The 24,894-nt window shown below is 38.6% G+C and overlaps 1 protein-coding gene across 4 annotated transcripts in view; it reads right to left on the bottom strand.

Moving 5' to 3' along the window:
- The window catches only part of TRRAP (transformation/transcription domain associated protein), a 71,962-nt gene that overhangs the window by 14,461 nt on the left and 32,607 nt on the right, over window positions 1-24,894 (bottom strand). For all 4 annotated transcript variants that reach the window (XM_027878176.1, XM_027878178.1, XM_027878177.1 and 1 more), the window contains 21 exons: window positions 24,459-24,605; window positions 23,152-23,365; window positions 22,347-22,472; window positions 21,033-21,179; window positions 19,681-19,883; window positions 18,904-19,025; window positions 17,828-18,041; window positions 16,921-17,100; window positions 16,432-16,578; window positions 15,658-15,777; window positions 15,079-15,366; window positions 13,662-13,799; window positions 13,265-13,377; window positions 12,636-12,771; window positions 10,307-10,498; window positions 8,028-8,223; window positions 7,519-7,784; window positions 6,714-6,814; window positions 3,829-4,030; window positions 2,579-2,743; window positions 801-891 (listed from right to left, as the gene is read on the bottom strand). In XM_027878176.1, the coding sequence (XP_027733977.1) occupies window positions 801-891; window positions 2,579-2,743; window positions 3,829-4,030; window positions 6,714-6,814; window positions 7,519-7,784; window positions 8,028-8,223; window positions 10,307-10,498; window positions 12,636-12,771; window positions 13,265-13,377; window positions 13,662-13,799; window positions 15,079-15,366; window positions 15,658-15,777; window positions 16,432-16,578; window positions 16,921-17,100; window positions 17,828-18,041; window positions 18,904-19,025; window positions 19,681-19,883; window positions 21,033-21,179; window positions 22,347-22,472; window positions 23,152-23,365; window positions 24,459-24,605 (3,508 nt within the window). The remainder of the gene's footprint in view (window positions 1-800; window positions 892-2,578; window positions 2,744-3,828; window positions 4,031-6,713; window positions 6,815-7,518; window positions 7,785-8,027; window positions 8,224-10,306; window positions 10,499-12,635; window positions 12,772-13,264; window positions 13,378-13,661; window positions 13,800-15,078; window positions 15,367-15,657; window positions 15,778-16,431; window positions 16,579-16,920; window positions 17,101-17,827; window positions 18,042-18,903; window positions 19,026-19,680; window positions 19,884-21,032; window positions 21,180-22,346; window positions 22,473-23,151; window positions 23,366-24,458; window positions 24,606-24,894) is intronic.

The raw sequence follows: 24,894 nt of genomic DNA, 5'->3' as shown, positions 1-24,894 counted from the left end.
GTTTGTGGCAGAGCCTACAGGAAAATATTTTACTGATTATTATAGATGTGCATGTGGCAATACCAAGAATTTGGCACAGAAACTTCTGTTGCTGGATGTGAATGAATTAGTAGGGTATGTGGGCATCTCCTCCTTCTGCAAAGGAGCAGCCAAAGAAAAGGAAAACATTATACAGTTAGTGCCCTGCAAAATCTCATGCAGAAATTAAGTAAACTGATTCCCAAGTGAAAAAGGCAATTAAATAAACAATGCACTTTGTAATAAAGAACACACAACTGAAGGGAGAATTCTCCAAGCAGCTCTCCTGGGATTCCCAGGAAATTATGAGACAAAAGAACTAAATTCTGTGGAATCATTTGACATAACTATTCTAAACTTGATTTGTTCTTGGGGAAAAAAGGTGTTGTGCAAGTTGCTGAATGTTCTCCCCACTTTCCAAACATTTCTCAAAGTCAACACTGATTTTATTCTGTGTGAACTTTGATGCTCATCGTACTTGATAATTCACTGCAAGAAGTTAATATGGAGACATTCATTTTACAAGTGTAGCTCCTTTGAAAACAAATTGAATGTTGCATGGTTCATGTTTCCAATGAAAATTAGACTAGAACATCCTTCTTAGAAGACTGGGATGCTCTCCTGTATTTATAAACCAAGAATGTTCTACTTCTCCACAAATCTTGCTTTGCTAAGTTGGTACATTTTCTAGAGAATCTGTTTTCTCAGTAAAATCAGGTGAAACTCCAACTAATAACTGAAGTTCCAAAGAGCACAAATAGTTTTATCAAGATCAATCTCACCACTTTTGTAGCGCTCTCGCTGCTCTATCTTCAAGGTCAAATAGAGGGTCCTGATAGGAAAGTAAACAGCTTGGGGATAGACTCTTCCCACCTGTTTGGAGACACACACATCCTCAGCCAAGGAATACTGACTGCAGATCACATCAGCATGTACAGATTGTCTTGTAAATAAGTGCAATTTGGTAATAATCGGCTCTTTGTGGTAAATAACAGCTTATGGAAATTAAAGATTCTTTCAGGAACAGAAACACCAAGAGAGAGAAATGGTAACTCCCTACACACACTGTTCAGGCATTACCTAATTAGGGCTTCCAGATCATATTGCCTAATAAACCTGAAAACAGCATAATGGCAGAGCACCAGCTGGGCCAGCTCAAAGATCTTACTCATGTGCATAATGGAAGAAAAACAGACATAATGACAGTGGTTAGTCCTTAAATTAGGCCACAATTCCCAACCCCATGATACTTGATAAGAAAGCCCATTAGAGAGTAACCTTACTCCGCCTAATTGTGGCACTTAATGTAAGGGGATACCAACTGCACCCAAAAATAAAAAGCATTTTATGGCTTCCATTAAAAAAAAAAAAAAAAAAAAAAAGCTGAAGAGATGTTGACATTCAGCATTCCCTTTAAAATCTGTAAAACTCAGTATCTATTAAAGGAAAGAACCACATATCTACTACCCATGATGGTGCACCTCTTAAAACATCATTTGAGGCTTCTCCAGCCACAATTCTACTAAATCATGAATCCTTTCTCCATCCAAACGGATAAGGTAAGAGGTAGAGATTTTGCAAAATATTCAGTAATATGATATTTATGGCAGGTCACTAGCCTGACACACAAACGCTTCATGCTGCAGTTCAAAAAGTTGTTTGAAGAGTTTTAAAGCAGTAACACAGAAAATTTTGTATTTTTTTAATTTTGTATTCCTTCTGTGGACCTGAAGTCTAAAGGCAAGATATACAGGAGGATCTGGGGTTTTTAAAACATCACCCTTGAACCCTCTCCCCACTAAGCAGTAACAAAACAGTATTTAAAAACACATTAACAAAAACCCCCACATTAACAGACACCCCAGTCTCCAGACATGCCTAAATCAACCTCACACTGAGGTAGAGTTCTATTCCTGGGTTCTGCTCCAGAGCAGACAGCAATAGGCACAAAATCTTAAAATCCCAAAGCAAGATTAATCAAAACTCGTATCTGTCAGTTCAGAGGAACAAATCCAGCAAGGCAGTTTCTCCATCCAACTCCCTAAACCTTATCCTTACTTGACTCATCATTTGCCACCCTAAACTTCCAGCAAAAACAAAGCCCCACTAAGGATTCCTGGTGGTGACAGACAGAGCCTTGTTCCTTAGAATCAAGTCTGACAAAAACCAAAGCACTAATAAAATAGTTTGCCCTTTAGCCACTACAGCTAACAATTCTTTATCCCTACTCCTACGTTACAGGCATTTTTTAATCTATATTTCTAAGTGTGTTCTCTAATGTTCACAAAAATGTAATAAGTAGAATTCCAGAGGGAAAGCTACAATGCCTCATGCACAAAGGGCATACAGTTTCACTTGGTTTAATCCCAGTAAGTAAAACTCACTTTGAAATTTAAAATATTCTACTTAAAGAGGGAAATTACCATTTTTAATTCATCAACAGTTGCAAGCAATAGCATTTTTAAAGCTTGGCATTCCGAACTTGCTTCAAAAATGATTTGTATCTCATCTTGAAAACAAAGATTACAGGCAGTAGAGAATTAGAGATTATCTTCTGTACCTGACTGATGAGGTTCAGGAGGAGTTTGCCCTCTGAGCCAACCAGGCACGTCAACAGCTGAGGGATCCAGGCCAGCCACTGGATGGGTGGGACACCAATGCAATATTTGTCCACTGCATCTGCCAAGGTGTTCTTATCATCATCAAAACTCAGCAGCCAAAGGACCTAGAAGAGAATATCAGTGCTTAAATTTAAGACACATCAATCATTATGATGCAGAAAAACCCAGAGCTATTTTATGAATATGACTGTGGAGTCTTTGTAAGTGTTAAAGTTGCCTCAGAGACAAGAACTCACATTCATTATGCCTGGCCAATGTTATTTTTTTTCCCCTTAGAAATAATATTTAAAGGATGTAAAAATAAACATAAGTGTACTCCTTGCTATGAAACAAGACAGAAGGAAGCAAATGAACATGACTGCATTCCAGGAATTCTTTGGGTTTTTGGATGGGGGTGCAGATAGAAAATAAGGCATGTTTACTGAACCTAAAATATACAATTCAGATAAATGAACCTTGATGCAAGAACTTGATTATTTCTTTGGGTGTTGTTAATTATTTTAAACAGTCTACCGTTAATGATACTTTTTCTAGTTTAATTTAAATGTAAATATATTAAGCACTGACTAAAAATCATTAACTGTTATGTAGCCAAACAGGGAGACTAATAAACTTCAGTGTACTACTGAGGCCACCTTTAATCTCTAAGAATATTTCCTGTGTTTTTTCATGTTCAGAACAGATTGTCTTCCATGGTCTGCTATGATTTTTTTAAATTTTCTTCATGAGAGAGATTAAACATCCTCAAACTGAGAAATATATACTACAAAATTTTGTTGCATTTCAGACTGAAAATGCACAGAAAGGGCTTATCTGGAATAAAATGCAACACTGAGGTAAAAGTTTATACAATTTATCCATAGTAACGATTAAAAGACCTCAAATTATGTTACTATTTAAAGGATCAAAGGATGCCTTTCTACATTTCACTGCATTATGTAGCAGAAAGGCTGGATGTGATTTGTCCTCCTACAAAAAGGTTCCACAACTACAGAAAACCCCAAACTTCTCAGTGAAGTAAAAAAAAACCCAGATGATTTACATGCCACCAAGAGTAGCCTCGTGAAGACTTTCCACCTAAATTAAAGCTTTCCCTCAGTAACTCTTTCTCTGCACAAATTTGGGCACTGATCGTTACCCCAGCCCTTCCTGAAGGCTCCAATCCTTTTCTAAACCCCTAGATCTCTACCTTTGCTAAGTATTTCCTGGACTTGCTCTCGTTCTGGTGGCGGCAGGCATGCAGGTAGCAGGTGATGGCAGACACGCCCAGGTGGAGCTGCCTCTCCTTAACGAAGATGTTCTCCAGGTAATCCCCCCACATGGCCCAGGCTTTCACCAGCACGTCATGCATTTGCACGGCTGCAGAAAAGGCTTTGTTTGCTTCTTCAGACCTGCACGAGGACAAGGAGGAATAGGAGGTTTATACTGAGAAATAGTTGCTAAATTACAGAAATCAGATTTCTGACAGGGCAGGCAATTAGTTTTTTAATGCTCAGTGTAAGTTCTCCAGTAAGGTCTCTTATGACTGCTTCGTCACTGCATTCCTTGAAGCTCAGCACCTACAAAAGTAAATGCTGTATAATGGAAACAATTATGTGTTTAAGATCTCCAGATACTGCCTTACAAAAAAAAAAAAAAAAAAAAAGGAAGAAAAAAACTTCCAGTGCACTGCAATGGGAAGCCAAGCAGTGACACTGGGAGAAAGAAGAGCAAATGATAACATAAGAGGAGCAGCAGCAAATCCATCTAAAAATGGTGCTCTGCAAGCAAAAAAGGGAGTAAAGCAACACTAGGAAGATGTTATATCAGTTCTCTTTTAAAGAACTGCATCTTACCTAACTCCTCTCCCAGCAGTCATGAAAAATTTTACAATCATTTTCAGGAAACAGTCAGCTCCTCATCCCCACAGCTGTAAAAGTTTATTTTTTCAGCAGGAAAAGTGAAGGAATTTGAAGGTTAATCACAGTTCTGGATAATCAAAAGGTTATTTGTTTGACACTTCTGAAGTTTGCTCTATGTTTCCTCAAGTGTTCCTTGTCCAAGATGTGGTGTGATTCATCCCATAATATACAGCCCTTGAATCTAATGTTACTTTTTAGGCATAAAAACAAAGGACGAGAAAACTCCCAAAAGCATGACTGAAATTAAGACATTTTTAAAACATTTCAAGACTCCTTATTAACAGGAAGAGCTTCACTTCTCCCTCACAGAATAAGCATTGAAATAAACCACACAGGAGTAACGCAATGCTTGTTTGATTAATGTTTTTAAATTGCCTGTACTTTTAATACAAAAACATTAGCTTGGAGGATTATAGTACTAAATTAAAATGACCAGCTATTGAGGCAAAACTCTAAAAAGGAAAGCAGCTTTGTGTGTCATGTACCAGTTTCTAGGCTGCATTATTGTTCCTTGCTTTCAGAGGCTTCCTGCACCCTGGATGGAGGTTCTGAAGTAAACGACCCCAGCAGCAGCTGATGGATGACTTTGTGTCACTGCTTCCCCTTTATGGAAAGGGAACTTCTCTGTTTTCTTTTCTCCTTCTCTACCATCCATCATCCTTGACACCTCAGATGACTTTCTTAAAATGGTTTCTATCACCTTGCCCAGCCACTGGGCAGCAGCAGGTGATGCCAGAGCAGAGGTGACCTTTAACTTCAGTTTAGTTGACACACAAGTAATCACGGTCCCATTTTCAGGTTCAACACTGCCCTTGGTCCCAGCTGAAACCTTCTTAAATTCCTGGCCTCATGGTCATGCCTTCATATTTTTTGGTAAGATTAAGAAAGATCAGAACCGTTTTTTAAACAGAAACTTTTATCCATTTTATCCTGAAGGAATGAATAAAGACAATTTAGCTGCTTTTATCGGCAAGAATTTAAAAAAAATTAAAAAGCATGGGGGAGGTACACTTTCTTCTCTTGACACCTCAACTAAAATTAAGCCTGTGACCATATAAAAGCCCACTGCACTCTCCATCAGAGTAATTGCATTCTGCCTATTTAAAATTCTCTCTTGTATGCACAGAAGATATTCATCATTCCCTGACTTAAATTGCTATGTGAGGTTGCAATGTACAGCTTAAAACCTGATGGATTTCATTCCTTAAGTGGCCACAATGTAGTGGTAAAGGAATTATTCCTTCCATATGTAACACGTAGCAATGCTGCCATTAAATCCCAGGCATATTAAAAGCTGTTGAAATTTGAAGGGAGTTTTTTGGCATCACCAAACAAAATTCGACTGCTGAGGTATTTGTTTACTGAATTAAAGAGAGATCTTTCTCCAAACAGTGAAATGCCTGTCAGTACAAAGCAAAACCATTACAAAGGTCGTTGTGTGAAAGCAAGGCTTGAACTTGGGTGTTCAATTGCTGCAGTGCAAGATGTCTCCAACGCACACCACGTGAGCCTTTTCAATTTAATTATCTGAAATGAATGTTCCATTTCCACATTCCACACACCAGATCTGCCTGGGCACTCTGAACTGCTCCCCCACACGTTTCCCTATGTCTTGACCAGCTGCAGCTACTAAAGGGACACAGTCAATGACAATGAAACAGAAATGAGAGAAACAAAGAGGGAGGCCATGTTTGTTTAAGTAGCAGTAAGCTTAAAGACTGAACCTCTTTTTAACTTGGTTTTATATGTGATAATTACATTAAGAACATGATAAAAGCAACCTCCTTTTGCCAACTACACAAAGACATCAGTTAGGCATCAGTTTTTCTGAGCACTCACAGAACAAGGGAAGAAAAAAACAGTATCAGTTGGACAAATCTATTCTCCCTGCCTCTTCCATCTCATCCCATGAAACATAAACCTTGGAAAAAAACCCAGCTGGTGCAATGTTTGCTTTAACCAGATATTTCCTGCAGTACTTGGAAATGTGACCAATCATTACATCTTCAAACTGCAAAGGAACTCTCACGGATACTTTTACTTTCTTACGCAGTTGTGACAAATTTTAGGCTGGTAGAAACATATGGAACAGCTTTTCTGCTCACTGTGTTGAAATACTTCAGCTGCATTTTTCTCAGCTGTGTGCTGGTGCCTCTTCCAGCCAGATACTCACTTGTTAATCTGTGCCAAGAACATTCCCTTCAGTGCATAAAACTCAGCAGTCATCTCCTTGGTGAAGTACTTCAGATTGGTCGATTCAATAACTTCAAGACCCTGTTAAATAAAGTCTTAGTGAGAAAAGCTTTTTAAAATGGAAGAGTTTATTAAGTTGAAAGTGACGAAATATTCTCTTGAAATTTAAATAGCATGAGTTTCTAGCACTTAATTTTCATTTAAAAAAAATTAGAGACTGACAGCAATTTTAAGGTTCCACTGGCCTACGCAAAACAAATAGTCATAGACATTCATCAGGTTATCTTTTCCACTTTGTTTAAGTTATAACATTATTTATTTTATGTTATATTTATTACAAGGTCTGTTTGCTGATGAAGTACTAGTGGGCTTTGCCTAAAATCACACTTTTGCCCTTTCAACACATACAATTTCACTTCAGTTTGACAGCATCCACCACTCATGAATCAGGTACTTAGCCCTGACTTGGAGCTTCAGTTAGTCTTGCAGTAGTGTGGCTTCTTCCTATTAGAAATAATTTCATTTTTCAAGCCCCTTCCATTTATCAATCTTGTAAGACTTCAAAAAACATCCTTCCATTTTACTTTTGGTTCAGGTGATTTTTAATACATCCACAATATTCAGTTCAAAGATGCTCTGGACTATAACAGCATTACTTAACACACCACCCCCTGCAGGGTATGAGGTGCCCAAGGAAATCCAGACCCTGTCCTGGGTACAAATCAATGATGGTCCCTGTAATCCTGTGAGTTCCAACCACACCTGCAGTGATGAAGCTGCTGTACCTGCATACACTCATTCTTGCCCATGACTCCAGCCAGCTGCAGATAACACTTCACTTGCTGCCGAATCTTCTGGAAGCAATCGACGATGGGCACGGTGGGAATGGTGTGGATGCGGCTCAGGATGTCCAGTGCCACGTTCACCAGCCCCTGTTTCCGAGCTATCTTTCCATACTGGATAATTGCTGAGGCAGAGGCATGAACTCCCAACATGGCATTGTTGGAGCTGGGATCGTGCTGAGAGCTGTTTTCATACGCAGTCACAATGGCTGGAAATACACCATGAAATGTTTGTCATTATAAATGGAATTGTATACACAGTGGCATCTTACACAGCAACACATCTGAAATGGATGACTCAAGGTAATGAAACACTTCAATGAAAATTGAGCAAAATCAAAAACTTGTCAAAAACAACAATCCTGCATGTTGAAACAAAAAAAAACCTAACACAAAGAACTTATTTCAGACAATATTCTATGATGAATGCACACTGGACCAGGCAGCTTTACCCTGGTAATGATGTTGTCTCCACATGAAAATGCTGCTCCAGTGGGACAAATCATCTGATACAATAGGTAACCTGTTTCTCCAAGTCTTTACAACAGTCTTCATATCATGTAAGCTGTTGTTCCTCCCCAGATTAGTTGGTTGCAATCCTGCATTTATTTGGGCCGCCTCTTGAAGTTCAATTATTTGCTGTGCTGCCTAGAAAACATTAAACAATATAAACATAAGTTAAGTATAAATTCCCTGGTCACGATCTGACTTCTTGAATGTACAGAGAAATAGCATCTACGTGCCCCTGACGTGTTACTGAGAGAGATTCTGCAAAGACCTGAGCTTTGGGAAGTTACTGAAGTTTAGAGCAGGATTTCACCGACCTCTCCTATCCCCAAATTAAGGACAGGAACAAACAGAAGATGGTACTAGTCTCGAACCCACTAAAGGTAGCAGGTAGTTTGCTAAAACTTCAACCACCTGAAGAAAAGGCCCACAAACTTTAATGGAATTTAATTACCTGTAGTACAATAAAGCCAATGTAGTATTCTCTAGGCTACCACTTGGCAGATAACAGTTGTATTCATTGTTAATCAACTAAATGAGATAACTATTTGAGGGAAAAAAAGGCAGTCCGAATTTACAGAGTGAAATCTCTTGAAACAAAATAAATTAAAGTAATATTTTCCTACAGTCATCTCAGTATCAGCTCTCACAGTAGCTTAACCTTCATCCTACACCCATTCATCACATAAATTTAATTTTCTCATGGGTATTTAATCACATACTATCTGATATTAAAAAAAAGTAATTACTGCAGTGCAAATTCATGGCAGCATTTGTACCTCTGTCAGTCACAGACTAATTTATCATTTCTTCATGAGGGAAATATACATATTAGATTGTTTTAAAAGCTTGTTTTCATTGATATCTGAAAGAACTTTCATTTAGCAATACTAATTCTTTCATGCTGTAGATGCTGCCATTCTTGGAGAGGGGAGAAGAAAAACTTGAAATATGCTTGAAAACTTAGCAGGAAGGAATGAGGTTCATTAAGAAGCCTCCTCCTGAGCTCACAAACTGTACCTATTTACTCGACAACTTCCTCTGAATATGGAGAAAACTTTCATATTCATTCACTTTATCTGATGCATCCACTTATAAAAATTCCAAGGTATGAGTTGCTGTGGGAGCTCTTCCCACGAGTACAATCATTTCTGTAGAGGTACCTTCTTAGACAGTGTAGATTGGTTACTTATGAATCACACCTAGCATGACACACAGGATGAAACCACTCATCTTAAACAGAATTACAGAAGTCACTGTATCAAAGAGAACTCAGAAATCAAGGCCCTCTGCACTTCTACAGGTTCATTCCCAGTTCTCTGAGCAATGGTCCTTCAAGAAATGCATCCCTGTTATGAAATTTCAGATCATGTTGCACTGAGATATTCTGCAATTCCTCCCCTGCAGATGACAGGTTCCCTCCACAGGAACAAGAGCTAATCTTCACCAGGTATATGTTTATAGGACACCTGAACAGGGACAAAGTCAGCTTAAAGGAGGAATGAAGAGCATGTTTCGCCCAGATCCCACACAGCCAAGGCAATCCTGCCCCAGCCCCACTCCCACACTGGCTCCAGCAGTGCCACACAAGTCAGAGGACACAAGGCTCATTTTCAAGAAGCTTCTGAAAGCAACTCAAGGCCAAACCCAATTTTTTAAAGATGGATTTAGGCACCTACTTCCATGAGGTTATATTTGGCAATAACACCTACTCTCAAAAATTCTTTTCTTACAGTTGCAAAATTAATTATTTCCATAACTAAATCCAAGGCAAAAGGGAAAACACGACAAAATCCAAGACAAAAGGAAAAACAGCATCTTGATATTTTATACATTTCAAAAGGAAAAACAGAAGTCCATTTTTGTTACAGTAACATATGTATGAAAGTTGCAAAGGACACATGCCATACATTTTTCACCATGCAATACAGGTTATTTCATTTCACATAATAATCAAACTGCATATTCCATACAACCAGAATCGTGCTAGCAGCTTCCCAAAAGTATTTCTAGAGGTCTTAAAAAAAAAAAAAAAAATGGTTCCAATCTCTCAGGAACTCTTAGAAACAAGTACATTGTAAAAAATCAAAACACACATTCTCCAAGTTTTAATCAAAAAAAAATGAAAAAACTATCGGTACTATGGACTGAAATATTTTACACTCACAGTTAATAAAAGTTGTGAAACCTGCAGCTGGAAAACAACTGGCCTTTTCATTCTTACCTGGAGCAGGGGAGTGTGAACGTGGGAGACGACATGAGGAAGCCTCCGCCACTCCCGGATGGCCAAACTGCTCGCCATCTCCACCAGGCGCTCGATGAAGTTCAGCTGCTGCTCCTCGGGGTGGCAGATTGCCAGGTACCCTCTGTACATGTTCACTTTCCAGGCCATCTCTTTTGGGCAGCTCAACTCCACCTGGTAATAAAAAGGAAAAATGTCTGGTAAAGATCAGTCATACTCAAACAGTTAAATTATTTTTTTTTAAAAGCCTTCTTAAACAAACAGTTTTAAAGGTTTATCAGTATTATCTCATTTTGGAAAAATATCAATATTTATGTCACTAGAGGAGTTTCACTAGAGGAGTTTCACCTCTCCTGATGTTACTGGTAATGGCAGGCCAGCAAATAAATTGCCAATTTGGCCCAAGAGTAGAAGTGCCTGGGTCCAACCTGCTGTTGGGGTGTTTTTACACCGACAACTGTAACGCAGCTCATGGCAGCTGAGCAGTGAGAGCAGCCCTGCCACAGGAGCAGGAATGCTCACAGCAAACCAATTCACCTGGTACAGAGCAAAAAAGATGCTTCTCAGCAGGTAACACACAACACACACTACACCTCTGCAATGCTTCAGGGGCTCCAGGACAAGTAACGTCACCTTCTCACTTCCAAAGATCCTGTCCCTTCCTGTCAGCACATTATGCAGAGTTATACTCCCTATTGTTTGCTCTAGGGCATTGTTTAGTTTATGAAAATAAACAGCTAATATTTTTGAAGTACTCTATAACTAACCTCCCCATTTATGTTAAATTTCTGAGCACAGGTGCCAAGTCAGGTCTCAGTGCTAAAATAATTTTAAAAATAATTTTAAACCACTTTCGTAAAATCCTGGAACAGTAGAAACATGGCAACTAAACTCAGCAAGGCACCTGAATTGTCCAGCACCTAAATTCTGTGAGCATTTTACAATAAACTTGCACTGAGCCAGTGCTCACCAGCTGACACTGCAGGTCTTTAATCTCCAACTTTTTCACTCCTTTTTCTTCCACTTTACATCACGACTTTCATGGTTTGATGTGCAACCCAGAAATCCCTCTGCATTAGCCTGTTGTTGATGTACTGTATGGTAACCACTACAATTGTTATTTCTGTTATCCTCAGCTGACTTTTACACCTGAGCCGGCAAAGAGAAACTGCCAGGTAGCAACCTTACACTTAAGACAGTGAAAATAATCTCTCTTTATTACATTATCTACTGGATCATTAAACACAATGGCAATGTGAGCAAATGGAAATGAGTCTTGGGTCCTATCAAAGCTACTTGCTGTTTTAACAGCTCAACATTAATGGGTAGATTATTAAAAATCTTTCACAAAGATTTATGAAAACTGATAGACATTTGCATTCCTTTCTGGCCTCTCTTGTGAATCAACCATGGAACTTGATAAAAAACAGCCATGTTAAAGAATATCAATAGAACTGGAGTAGTGAGTACAGCAGCACAGAATCAATTATTCTTCGAGATCCTAATATTTATGCAAACGTGTCCTGACACTTTTACAAGAACCTGAGTAGAGCCACAAAAGCTCCATTTATGGCTTCAGCAGCATCTTCTCCTTAGTCATTTAGTAAATGTCTCATTACTGAAAATACCTCATTTAATATCACTGCAGCTCGAGCACATCAGCACTTACTCGGGGTTGTCACTTCCACTCAACTTGCAATTCTCCAAACCCAGAACCTGTCAGACATGATCTATTTCATTCTGTTCGAGCTCAAGGTTTGTAACACACTGTACAACACAGTTCTTATTTTAGCCTTTAAAAGTTTCTCAAATAAACTTATTTTTATAATTAGCCTCTGAAGCTGCACACTGAAATAGCACACAAAATACCAAATGTTATAAAAACAAAAGCGGTTAATTAAAATGTAAATAGTAAATCTAGGACAATTTTTGTTGCATATGCAGCTGGATACTTACAGATTTGGCTTCACAGGGGCTGATAAATGATAAAATCTATATTTAGAGACATCTATTTAATTTGAACCATCAGTATCACAAACATAGAAAAATTCCATTTCAAATGTAGCAATGGCTGGAACCCCCTTAATTTTGGTTCCCTCAAAGGACAATAATACCTTTAATCAATGTAATAACTTTTATAGTTTTCACAGTTCAGCCTTTAAAGCAAAACATACTGATTGCAGCCACTTACTTGTGTCCCCCTGACAAAAGAAAGTGTTACAGCAGAATAAACATAACTACATTTTTTAAAAAATTTTAGGTATTGGTTCAAAACTTGACCAGTACTGATGAGATAAAAGTCCCCACTCACCTGCACCAGAGCCTCCTTCATAGCAATCCAGTTGGAGACCCTCCATGCACACTTCAACACCAGGTAAGGATTTATATGACCTTTTGACTGGCCATATTCTGTCAAAGGCTCCCACTGGTTCAGTTCTTTTGAGCAACTAAGAAAATCAAAAGCAGTGTCAATTTGGTTACAAAAAAAAACCCCAAATTTCAATAAAACTGTCTGCAAATGTTGGGTATCAGAATATTATTGTGCATATTTGTTTGTCTACAAACAGCTCTGCAAGCACTGCAAAAGTTTTATCCAGATGGGAAGATTTTTTTTTTTTTAAATTCATTTATTACCAGTTATAATACAGAAATCTGTGAACAGGGAAAAGCTGCATTTTGTGTGTCCCAGAACAACCGTTTTAAATAGGAAAACCAAATTTTAACTCCAGTCTTTTTCCACCAATAACAAATTACATTTTTACAGCAATTCAGGCATATCACTTCTGAGGTTCTGTTAAGGGAATAAAAACCAGCTTATTTTATTCCCTTAAGTTTTCCCTGTATCTGAGCTAAGTCCTGAGATAAGTCTATTCTTTAAACCAGCAGCAGGGTATTTTCCTCCTATTGCAGGGTAAAACACTTGTTCTACATCAGTCTTACCGAATCCAGTGGTCTTCCCAGAGCTGGTACTCAGGAAAGATGGAAGGGGAAGCGTTGTTCCTTTCGTGCTCCTTTTTAGCCTTTTCCATTGCTTTTTCATAAGTCTCTTGTGCCTACAGAAAATTCAACCATTCTACTTTTCCATCTGCTGTATACACTAGAACTCCATCTTTTCTTTTTAAAAATGAATGACAAGAAAACTTTACCAGGTGAGATTTTTGAGCACACCCACCAGATTTTTACATGGGTATTACATGGCCCTGAACTACTACCATAGACACTAGAGAAGTTTTGGTACCTTTTATTTTAGAAGACTAAAGTTAATAATTAATATTCAAAGCTTTTTCTTGCTGACCAGAATACTCATCCTGATAATTTCCAATATGCAGAACTGTACCTGTTCAAAAAAGCCGTGCTGTTCATAGGCAATGGCTGTTGCTGTCTCTGGGAATTTGCAGCGTTTCTGCCACAGCCCAGCCCACATGTCCTCTTCTTGTAACAAGGAGTAGAGCTCAGCAAGGGAATCCAGTATTTCCTAGAATGTTAACAACACAAATTTCCCCACAGTCAAGCTGTCCTCCACATTCTACACTGCAAACCTCCCCATTCTACACTGAGGCAAGCTGAGAAAAGACATGATATAGAGATGTGTTTATAATAAAAACTCTTTAAAACTCTAGAAGGCAAGCACTTATTAACAACCACCTACTGAGAACGCTGCATGACAAAAAAATCCCAAGGCTTGTACACTGATTCTTAACACAACAGATGAAATCATAGGAAACAGAACTGTTCAATGAGCCAACAACTTGGTCTTTAATGTAAAAAATCATAAATCTGTAATATTTAGCTTCCTCTGCTGATCTGTGCAGGCAGATCACACCTGACAGACTACTAAACACAACAGCACCTCGGCAAGGAACTCCATTTTATTTAGCTAATAATTCTTTAAAGTCACACACCAACACACTTGATGAGGGAAAGTACACTCCCTTCAAGGGAGAGGGGCAGCACTGACTTCTACTTCAGATTTAAAATTGGGGGCAGAAATGGTTACATCTAGTTCCACAGTGCTGCAGGGAATTAGTGTCAAAAGCAGATGGATAAGAGGGATCAAGAGAAAAAAATGTGAAAGTATCAATGACAGATGAAAGAAAAGCATGAGGAGTAGGTAAGATACAAAGTATTAAATGTTGCCAGTGTGTATTCGCAAACACACAAGGACAGGAATTCCTTCACCCAAGAAAAAAAAAAAAAGACACCACTTTAACAGGCTTCTAAATATGAAGATTTAGAAGAAATTGTTCCTTTGTACTCAACACTGGTGAGGTCACACTACATGAGGCCTCACACTACATGAAACATTTTGAAGTTCCACAGCTTGTACAGAGAAGGGCACAGAGCTGGGAAAGAGTCTGGAGCTCAAGTCTAATGAGGAGCAGCTGAGGGAGCTGGGGGGGTTCAGCCTGGAGAAAAGAAGGCTCAGGAGGGTCCTCATCATCCTCTAAAAGTGCCTGAAAGGAGATTGTACCAAAGTGGGGGTCAACCTCTCTTTCCGAGTGACGAGCAACAGGATAAGAGGAAAGAGCCTCAAGTTGTACCAGGGGAGGTTTAGATACATTATTAGCAAAAATGTCCTCACTGAAAGGGTTGTCAAGCACCAGAACAGGCTGCCCAGGGCAATGGTAGAGTCACCACCCCTGGAGGTGTGTAAAAAACGTGCAGATGTGGCACTAAGGGGTTAGTGGAGGACTTGACAGTGTTATGTTTTCCTCTTCATGTTTCATAAGGTATTTCAATTAATATAACACTACCTGTTGAGGAGGAGTTATGCTTTCCTGCTCATAGAATTCTGTTGTCTGTTTAGGTTTAATCTGTAGACTCAGTCCTTTTTCAAAGGCTTGGTGTTCCAGCATCAGTGTAGAACGGAACCAGAGGTTGTGAGTTTTCCCCAAGTATTTCAGGACACAAGGTCTGATGGGAATGGGAGGCACACACTGGGACATCGCTTCCACAAAGCAGTTCAGGGCACTGGGCTGGCAGTCTCGCTGCACCTGATGGCTGCCACTGCACAAGAAAGGGCTTATTTCACCTGCTAGAGCCTAGAAGAAAAAACAGAATAGTTATCTGATCATTCAGATTCTTCAATTAGGGAATTTAGATTTAAAATCTCTTTAGTTCAGGGAACAACCTTCTGACAAGCACATTTCTCTTTGGAAATTAAAAGGCCCTATTTCTTTCAAAAGATGTGTTGATAGAGGCTACAGCATTCACTAGTCAAAGAATGGCAACCTTCTCCAGCCAAGTGAACAAAGTCACCACAAAAATACATTTTCCTGAAACAGCAGACATTTACAAAGAGGAATCTGTAAGGGGGAGAGAGAGATTCTCACATGTTGTTGTCTGTCAGACAGGATTTTCCAAAGTCGTGAAAAAAGCTGTATCCAAGTCTTCTCTGCCAAAGGTGTAGAAATGTGACACAACTGAACAAAGGCACTCAGCAATGCTCCAGTCTGGAACAAAGAGATTCACATAAATAGGAAAATATAATTAATACTGTGGAAAAACAGTTCAGTTACACTGTACTAATACAGACTGAGCAGTAGAGCAAATGCCTTTTCCAACAAAAATATGTTTCCTTTAGCAATATACACTGTAAGAATACATCCTATTTTCATGTTGATAAAGACTGATTCATTACTGTAACCATAAAAAGGCGGAAAAAGGAAAGTAGATGATTTTGGTAAGAGGAATGATCAGGTTATTTGGATAGAGCTGTTACTGTGAGAGTTATTTCAACACAGCTTTCAGCTATAATTAATTTCTTAGAAATTATTTAATCATAAGATGCTGATAAACATTTTTGATTCTATACCCTGTCTTTGCCATCACTATTTTCTGAACCAAACAGTCAAAATACTCTTACAGGTGAAGAAGGGTGAAATTCAATTTTGTAGGAAAGGGATACAGTAACAACTACTAATGAAGTGAAGGCTTCAGGATTTTTTACCATATGCAGATAAGAAATTGCATCAGATAAGACATGTCTACATAAGAAAACTCGGCTAAAAAAATCAGAAGTGTGAGATAAAAAAGAGAAAAACCACCTCAGATCAGTTTGAAAATTTCAGTATTAAAGTAATTTGTCGCCAACAAGAGGTACCAACCTTCACTTCTCGAAGAGAGTCAAGAAATTTGTCATGTCGGTTGGTCAACATGTGCAGCTGATTCCCAATGTCCTTCTCCGAAAGTTCCTTAGTTTTTGGTGTACTGGTCTGATCTCCTGGAGCCAATTCAATGTCTATTTCAACATCCTATACAGAAGTAAACAACTTCATAAGTCAACACAATTATCTTCTATAACTTTTGCTTCAGGTACTTCTGCTTTTTTTCCCTAGTACAAAATACCGTCCTGATCAACCTATTTCAGGTCTCACTATTTCTGCTACTTCTTCAGGTTCAGATAGGTAATTGCTGGAGTGCTCTGGTAAAGAAAAGGCTCAATGAGTGAATGCAAGTTCTGAGAAACCCAAGCAGGCTTAAAACAGTAATCTGTACACATCATCTTCAAGACACCTTCTCCAAACCCATGTGGTGAGCAACTAAGAAGATATTCCACCAAAGACATTTTTTCCACACTATTTCCTGTCGGTTACCTCTTCCTTGGATTCACTGTTCTCCCTTTCCCGAGGCTCTTGTTTGACGTGGGTCACCATGGCAAAGGCTGCCCTGTCGTGGCTGTCAGCAAGGTTGATGACGTTGGTGATGGAGGGCAGCATTGCCCCCTGGCAGCTTGTCCCGATCGTGGTGTTCCTCTCACACACTGCCAGCAGGAGCTGAGACAGGGAACAGCAAGAGCAGTTTTTAAATATACATTTTACTGTAGTATTTCAAAGAAAACATCACTACGGTTTAACGTATAAAACAACATCAAAGTTGCAGTAGTGTGTTCAAGGCCTACTTATCCTCTTTATTCTATAGAACTCTCTGCACCTAAAGCCTGTATTTTGCACTTTTTAACACATGTAATTAGTGCCCTCAATCCACTAATGTATAGACTCTCACTGCTACCCTAAAAAGGATGTTCACAGTCCTTAAACTCATGTTTTAATACATAAATTGTTAAAATAAAAAGGGTTGGTTCCATCTTGTTTTAAATAAGCAAAGATTCAATTTCATTTCAATGCAATCCTATTAACACTTCTCATACCAGCAGAGCAGACACTGAAGCTTTAGCATTGTACTTTTCTGGAAACCATCTAGTATAACAATTCTTGTTGTTTTTATAACTTATTATCAACTGTGAGAGAGGGCTTTCCTTAAGAAGTATTAACCTGGCCAATTAAACTTTTGGCAGAGAAAATAGATTTTAAACATTTACATTAAAGCCCCTTTCCAAGCATCAGCATCTCAATGGTTTAGACACTGTATTTATGCTTAAGCACACAGGGAGTATCTGGTATTTTCAGATAATACACACTACAAGCATATTGCATAACGCTGAGAAAAATGAGGAACCAAACATATTTCTAATTGTATTTCTGATATAAATCATTTCCCTACCTCGATGCACTGCTTTATCCAGAAGTGATTTCCCATCGCTTCCCAGTTTTGGGAACAGGTGACATAAAGTAAACGCTCATAAACACGACGCTTCATGGAATTGTCGAAGACCTCAAAGAATTTGGCTCGGATGAGGGGCTGGGCACAGCGCAGACCCGACAGGAACGCTGGCTCCAGTTTGGCTGTAAGTTCACTGCCAGAGAGATTCTCATCCCTAAAATGAAGAAAGATGAAATAACAGACATATCAGAAAGAGAAGCCTTCTAGATGTTGTATATAAAATACTAAAAATCCAGAGAAGTGATAGTCTGTAAAACCCCTGTGGGGTGGAACACAGCCAGACACGGAGTTTTCAGAGAAACAGCAAAGAAAAATCTTGCTGCTTGTTAGAAAGCTGCCCTAAACCAAAATCTTATCATATTTGTAAACCGCTGAGCCACATGTGTGTTCTGTTTGAAATGACAAATGTTATTCATTGATAAAAACTTCTGAGCACTGTGTCCACACAAAGGCTTTGCACAGGGAACCAACAAACAGGCCAGCAGCAAACAGGGACTGCAAAATAATGGGAATCTGCAGCACAACGTTAAATACCTGGCATTTGTTGATAAGGTGACTATTTAAATTATTTCATCATGATTCAAAACTTGTCAGTCTACCTAGCAAAGTAATTTTCCTGAGAGTCTAATTTCTAATAAACTTCCCAGAAAAAAAAAAATGCTTTATATCCTACGAATGTGCAAATACAGATTTCAACTGTCATTACAGTGCTGGGAACACAATCAGCTAGGAGGATGCCCTGGGATCTTGGGAAAGGAAGAAGCTGGAGTTGTGGAGATATTTTATCAGTGTCAAAAAGTAAAAATCCTTCCTAAGGAACTTCTATTTTCAAATTGCCTGCCATAAATATATACTGTGGTTTCAGTGAATTGATTTTGCAATTTAGAATAAAAAATCCGTATTTAAAAAAATCCTTTAATTCAGACCTATAAAGATTGATGACATGTTATAAAGGTCATATATGGTACAAAGTATGAACCAATAAGCTGCAATAAATGATTAATTGCTATCATTACCTATAGACATAGTTAACAAGGTCCAAGAACTGGGCATTTAATTCAAGGTCTTCTGGAAAACGCTTTTCAATGTAAGTCATCATTTTCACCAGTAAGATGGACTTCTCCCGGAGAGTAGGTGTCTGTGGTAAAAGAAGCCATGATTAATTTTGTCAATTCATCTTCAAACATTCAGAGCACTAGCACATTCAAAGTGCAGCTCAGCCATCCTTTATATGAGTCTTGCACTTTTGAAGTACTGCAAAGTAGCTTGTTAGGTCATAGTTCTTAAAAAGAAAAGCAACTCAAGCATTTATCCTTCTAATATATGCTGGAGAATTTTGAAATTGTGACTTGAACCGGGGTTAAGTTGTTCAATGATTACAAAAATCTAACACAGCACTAGGTTATCAAGTACCCAGCTCTAACAGAAAACATGGTAAATTGAGGGGGCCACAAACTGTTAGAGAGTAGCACGATATATACCAGCATTAGTCATCTTCCTCCTGAAGAAACTCTCTATCCAGGTTAATGTGAAACATATTTTAGAACTTCCACTTTAAAACTTCTTCAACAAACAGCACTTGAGATCAAACACCAAAAATAAGCCCAGAAAATGCCAAGCACCTATAACTCCAGCTATTTTCACAGGGAATGCAAAGCAGTTCAAACCTCATCGAGGGCATTCAAACATATTTAACAGATAACAACAAACCTCATTGTCAAAACTGATGAATAAGAGTGGGTCACAACTATATAGTAATTGAGAGCAACAATGATTTTATCTCCTCAACTTACCTGATTAGCTGCCATGGGAGAATTGTTTTTCACCCACTCTTCCACTATTTTTACCACTGCACGAAGAATTTTGGCATCAGTAGATTTTTCAATGAGAGAAGTTAGAATGGCTTGGATGAAGTTTTTCCTCATTTCCATGCTCATCACAGCCAGACGAGTTTTCACAAGATCCAGACTGAGCATTACCAGTTCACTTGTACCTGCTGTGGATGCAAAGAAAGGATTGGAATTGTGTAAACACCTACAAAACACCTCAGAAAAAAACCTTCAAGACAAGCTACTGTAATTTGAATAATAACAACAACAACAACATCTACTACGTGGACACACATCCCTAGAAATAATGTTTTTGGAGTCACTACTTTTCATTCCTAAGTAACTAAGACAGACCCCAAGGCCAGACTGGGCAGGGCTTTGAGCAGCTGGTCTGGTGGGAGGTGTCCCTGCCCATGGCAGGGGGTTGGAATTAAATGATCTTTAATGTTCCCTCAAATCCAAACCATTTTCTGATTCTATGATTCCTTCTAAAACAAAATCCATTCAAAAATCCTAAAGGCAAACCTGTGTGGTTTCCTTTCCGTAAATCTTTAGTAAAAGGTATTATAGACCCCAAATACTGAAAATCTGCCATTACCCCTGTGAAAGAAATTCTCTATGAAGCAGCACATCTAATTCTGTTCAGCTAATTTCCTGACCTGCTTATCTCTCAAGTTTAATAATTTCCCAATTGTTTCTCAGTTTTAATAAAACTTGCAAGGTTCTCATTTGCCTAATTAAAATATGGGCTGGAAATCTAACAGCAGCAATTCTTTCTGAGTATTTTCTTCAGAGCTTATTCATTAGTAAATTACAGAGCTCTTTACTAGCATTGAATTTTCTTCTACAACAGCATCTGATTTTTTCAATGACTCGTGACCTAATTCATTCGATGATAGACAGAATTGTACAGACTGAAAAAGATGCTATTTTAAGAAAAAACCACCAGTGCCAATAAATTAATTCACACACAGTTGTTCCAGTATTATAAAACAGGAAGGAGTAAAAAAAGTGAAAGCACAGAACAATCAAAAAAATTCCCTCAACACGATAAAGTCTCAAAGAATTCCACTATTTCTATTTATGCTGCAGCTCAACAAGTATTTCACTAACCACCCCCTGGAAAGTTTGGGTTATACTGATATTCATATATTAAGATGGAAAATGGAATTCATAAGTGTATTTAGTCTTCAATACTTCAGTATTTTTAAACACATAATAATGCACACAAACTGAAAAAATCATTTAAATCCCTTTGAGATGATGTTTTAATACTTTACATTTCTAATCACTAACAGGTGCTATAATGTAAATACCTGTATTTGCTTCTGCAGTTCCTGCTGTTGCCTGTGGGTTCAAGTGTTCCCTGACCATCTTCTGCAGGGATCTCATGAACACTGAAATCAGCCTGTCAATGTAGCTGGGATTGTTGCTGCAGGCAGACTTCAGGATCATTAAAGTCCCTAGAGATAAAAACATGACTTCAGGAATTAAAGCCTCTTGTGGCTGTGACCTGAGTAAAATACAGATGTCCTGAAAGAAGCACAGTTACCAACACTAGGAATCTAAATAGATTTCAAGATTTCATTTAAAACCACACCCATTAAAAACCCATTTCTTTTTGTGCTCAGATGGGCACAAAATTCAGCCCACAAAGTTCAGCCTCTGAGCCACAATTGCTACAACGTGCACGACCTGACAGCTAGATTGTGGTGCTGCTTTTGAGGGAGCTCTGGACAAAATGTAAGAAACATCTTTCTTGGTTAGTTTGTTGTACAGCTTGTCCTGACATCTGACAAATAGGCAATTCCAAAAGCGAAATTACAACCATCTACAAAGCTCACAGAATAGAACAGTGAAGGACATTTGCCATTTAAATCAGCAACTTTTCCAGCATTGTACAATTTCAAGTCTGTATTACCAACACAACCAGTTCTGGATCACACTCTATTATTCCAATACATCTTTGTCATTCTGTTATGTATCTGAGTTCTGTACCAGTTAACTAAGTACAAAAAACCAAGAAAAAAAACATTTCAGCTCTTCAGAATGGTATGTGCTAAAAATTCAGATTTCTCACTCAAGAAAAAATAGCATTTTTGTACTTTCTTGCTTACTGAGAACTTAGGATCTATGAATACATAAATCATTCTACATTCTCTAAATCTGAGAAATGAGGCTTTAAAAAAATGGAAAAGAAACTCTAAGGCAGTGACTGTGTACACAGATTCCTTGAACTATTCCCCTGTATCTCAGAGTACTCTGAGATACTGTAACAAGCTTCCAGTAACTTTTAGTTTATTTATTGGCTCATCTGAATGCTGCACCTTTTTTCCTATGCCCTTTGAATACAGAAAGCTTCCATCTATTCCAGCTGCAGCTCCCTGCTTCCAATAATTGCTCCCAAATCAGCTACAGGGAGAAGACAGAACACGACGAACTCCTCTCCAGTCCCTTTCCCCACAGATGAGACACCACGAGCTCATCTCAGGTTAGCTCCAAATGCTTCCCACAGCTCCCTCTGCACGACAGCAGAGTGCAATTTCCTTATGGTAAATGGAAGCTCCTGACAAAGGCCTGACTCGTTCAGGGCACTCCACACCCAGCTCCCAGAGCAGGGGGCCACGTACCGAACAGCTGCGAAGGGTTGGCATTGGTGGCTTTCTCGTAATTAGTCAATCCTTCATAAATAACCTTCCCAACCGCAGCATAAAGGCACTCCAGCTCTTCATACTTTGAAGCTACGCTCGAGGTACCTGCAGAGTACAGACAGGTTTGCTTTTGGTAAGATCAAGAACAGGCAAGGAACAGTTACATTGTGAATGTTCAGTTGATAAAACATCACCGGAGTTTCATCTCATCAACAAACCAAGGTAACACAAGCAGATCCTCATTTATATAAACCTCTTTATTATAAAACGAGTATGTATTTTATAACAGTAAACCACTTCTTCTGAGTAACTCAATTTGAGGAGTGGTTTTCCATTACAGATTTATTTTTTCCAAGAGATTATCTAAATCAGTTTCTATTAAGACACTGCATATTATCTATTGCCTCTCTTTTTTACACTTTATCTCCCTTCCTTTTTCAGCAAAACAGCAAAGCTTAACAACTAAAATATTGCACTTCTGATCCTGAAAAATTGTAATTGCAAAAATATATTAAATTTACAGCATGCATTCCTTGAACTAAAGTTATGACAGCCACAGGTTATTAAGTTTTTATGTCAATGGATAATAATGTATTCCACATGATTACTTATTTCAGCTTTTCCTTTTTAAACAGAGGTTGAGAGTGCAAGCTAAAATGGACCGTTAAATGTAGGAATCATAAAACAACATTTGAGCTTATTCCAAAGAGTACCTTTACCCCACCCTTAACCACTTGGGTTATGCAGCAATAAAGGCTAAAAGGAGGAAGAGAACACCCCTTACTTGGTTCTGTGGGAAAAATCCCCATGAGGCGAGAGAGCAGACTGTGCACTGCCCGCAGCACCTTGGTGTTCCCGCACGTCATGCAGGCTGCCACCCCTCGCTGCAGGGGCTTGAAGCTGCTCAGGATTGCAGGGGGCTGCAGCACAGTCAGCAGGAAACTCAGCACCTCTAACCCAGTGCAAATGTTGGCAAAGTTGGCCTGGTTGGGTTGTTCCTAAAGAGAAACGTGCAAAAGGGCAGTGAGGGGGGGGATAAAACGTGTAAGAGTTACATAAATTACCAAGTGCGGCTCAAATCTCTCATAATAATGGTGAGGTTTCTACAACAGTGATGATTCAGATCAATCCTTTCGATAAGTCACACAGCATAAAACTGTAAAAAAACAGGCACTATAAAATCTTTAACCATAAAAACATTATTTCAGCACAGGTATGTTCCTCCTGGCGTTTTATGTGATGCTCAGGTTTGAAATTTGCCTGCAGCCTTGCTGGTTAGAAATGCTGTCAACAGAGAATGGCGTTTGATTTCCTTGTCAACACCTTTCAGAGACAGGCCTTCAGTGAAGAGCTAAACCAGCATATTTTAAGATAAGTTATAGTTGAAAGGATAGAAAAGGGGATATTTGGACCTAATGAAAAGAAACTCCTGGATGTATCTTTGTAAATTAATTAAATTATCATTAAGGTAGTAAATTATTCATAAATTATCAATTTTAATAGCGATTTTCACTCACTTTGCACACTAGTTGGGAAAAGGTGAGCAAAGCAACAAATATGAGCTCCCTGGAGCACAATCAACACTTGTAAACCCAAAATAATGGAGCCACAATAGAAAGTTTTCCAAGGGGAGAAGGACAAAAGGATGGAAATAGTTATTTTCCCTTTCAAGGACCATCTCATAATAGTTACTAGTCTATTAAGTACTATGATACAAACAAAATAGTTGTAGAAAAACTTACTATATGACAGAAAGCACACAAACAGTATAAAAACTATAAATAAAATGTTGTATCATCAGTTAGAGAGAGCTAGCCTTGCAGTGAACTTCATAGTACCATAATGTAGTCAGAAAACTAGGAATCAATAAAATCAATCTGTAAAACCTCCTAAGGAAAAAAAAAATCTCAAAAATAAAAACCCCACCAACCAATAAGTACTGCAGCTCTACAAATGATGATGCCATTCAAACGCTTCACAATTTATCTGCTTCACTACAGTGAGGAAAAGATCAGTCCTGTAAAAATCAGTATCCAGATATCTCACGTGCCAGTGAAACCTACAGCCCTCCAGGACTAGAACATAACTTACCACAGTCATCAGCAGCTTGTCAAACCACTGCAACTTCAGCTCTGACTTGGGCCACATGTCTGGCCGTAAAGCTGTTTTCAGAAGGTTGACACAGCGGCGAGACAGCAACTCCCCAGGAGATCCAGCGGTGTTTGAGTTGTCGTTTACCTGCCAATTCATCAGAATTACACCCTTTGGTAACCAACTCATTAATTTACTATGTATTCTAAGCAAGCATATCATTTCTTATTCCTGCAACAGATAGGCTTAAGTAGTTTTATCAGTACAGTCACAGAGCCTTTAAATGCATAAGCAGCTGACAACTAATAGTAAACACCAACACTGGTGTCTAATTTGCCAGCTAATTACCCCAAATCACCCATCAAAGGTGTATTTAAAAAAAAAAGTTTCATCCTGTACTTTATTGCTACAAGTCTGAACATGCTCAAGATGGTTA

This window comes from Empidonax traillii, unplaced genomic scaffold (genome assembly GCF_003031625.1).
Source record: "Empidonax traillii isolate 1590-97213 ecotype Southwest subspecies unplaced genomic scaffold, ASM303162v1 scaffold39:size2480183, whole genome shotgun sequence".
Taxonomy (NCBI): domain Eukaryota; kingdom Metazoa; phylum Chordata; class Aves; order Passeriformes; family Tyrannidae; genus Empidonax; species Empidonax traillii.
This window is presented reverse-complemented; position numbering and strand designations above follow the sequence as displayed.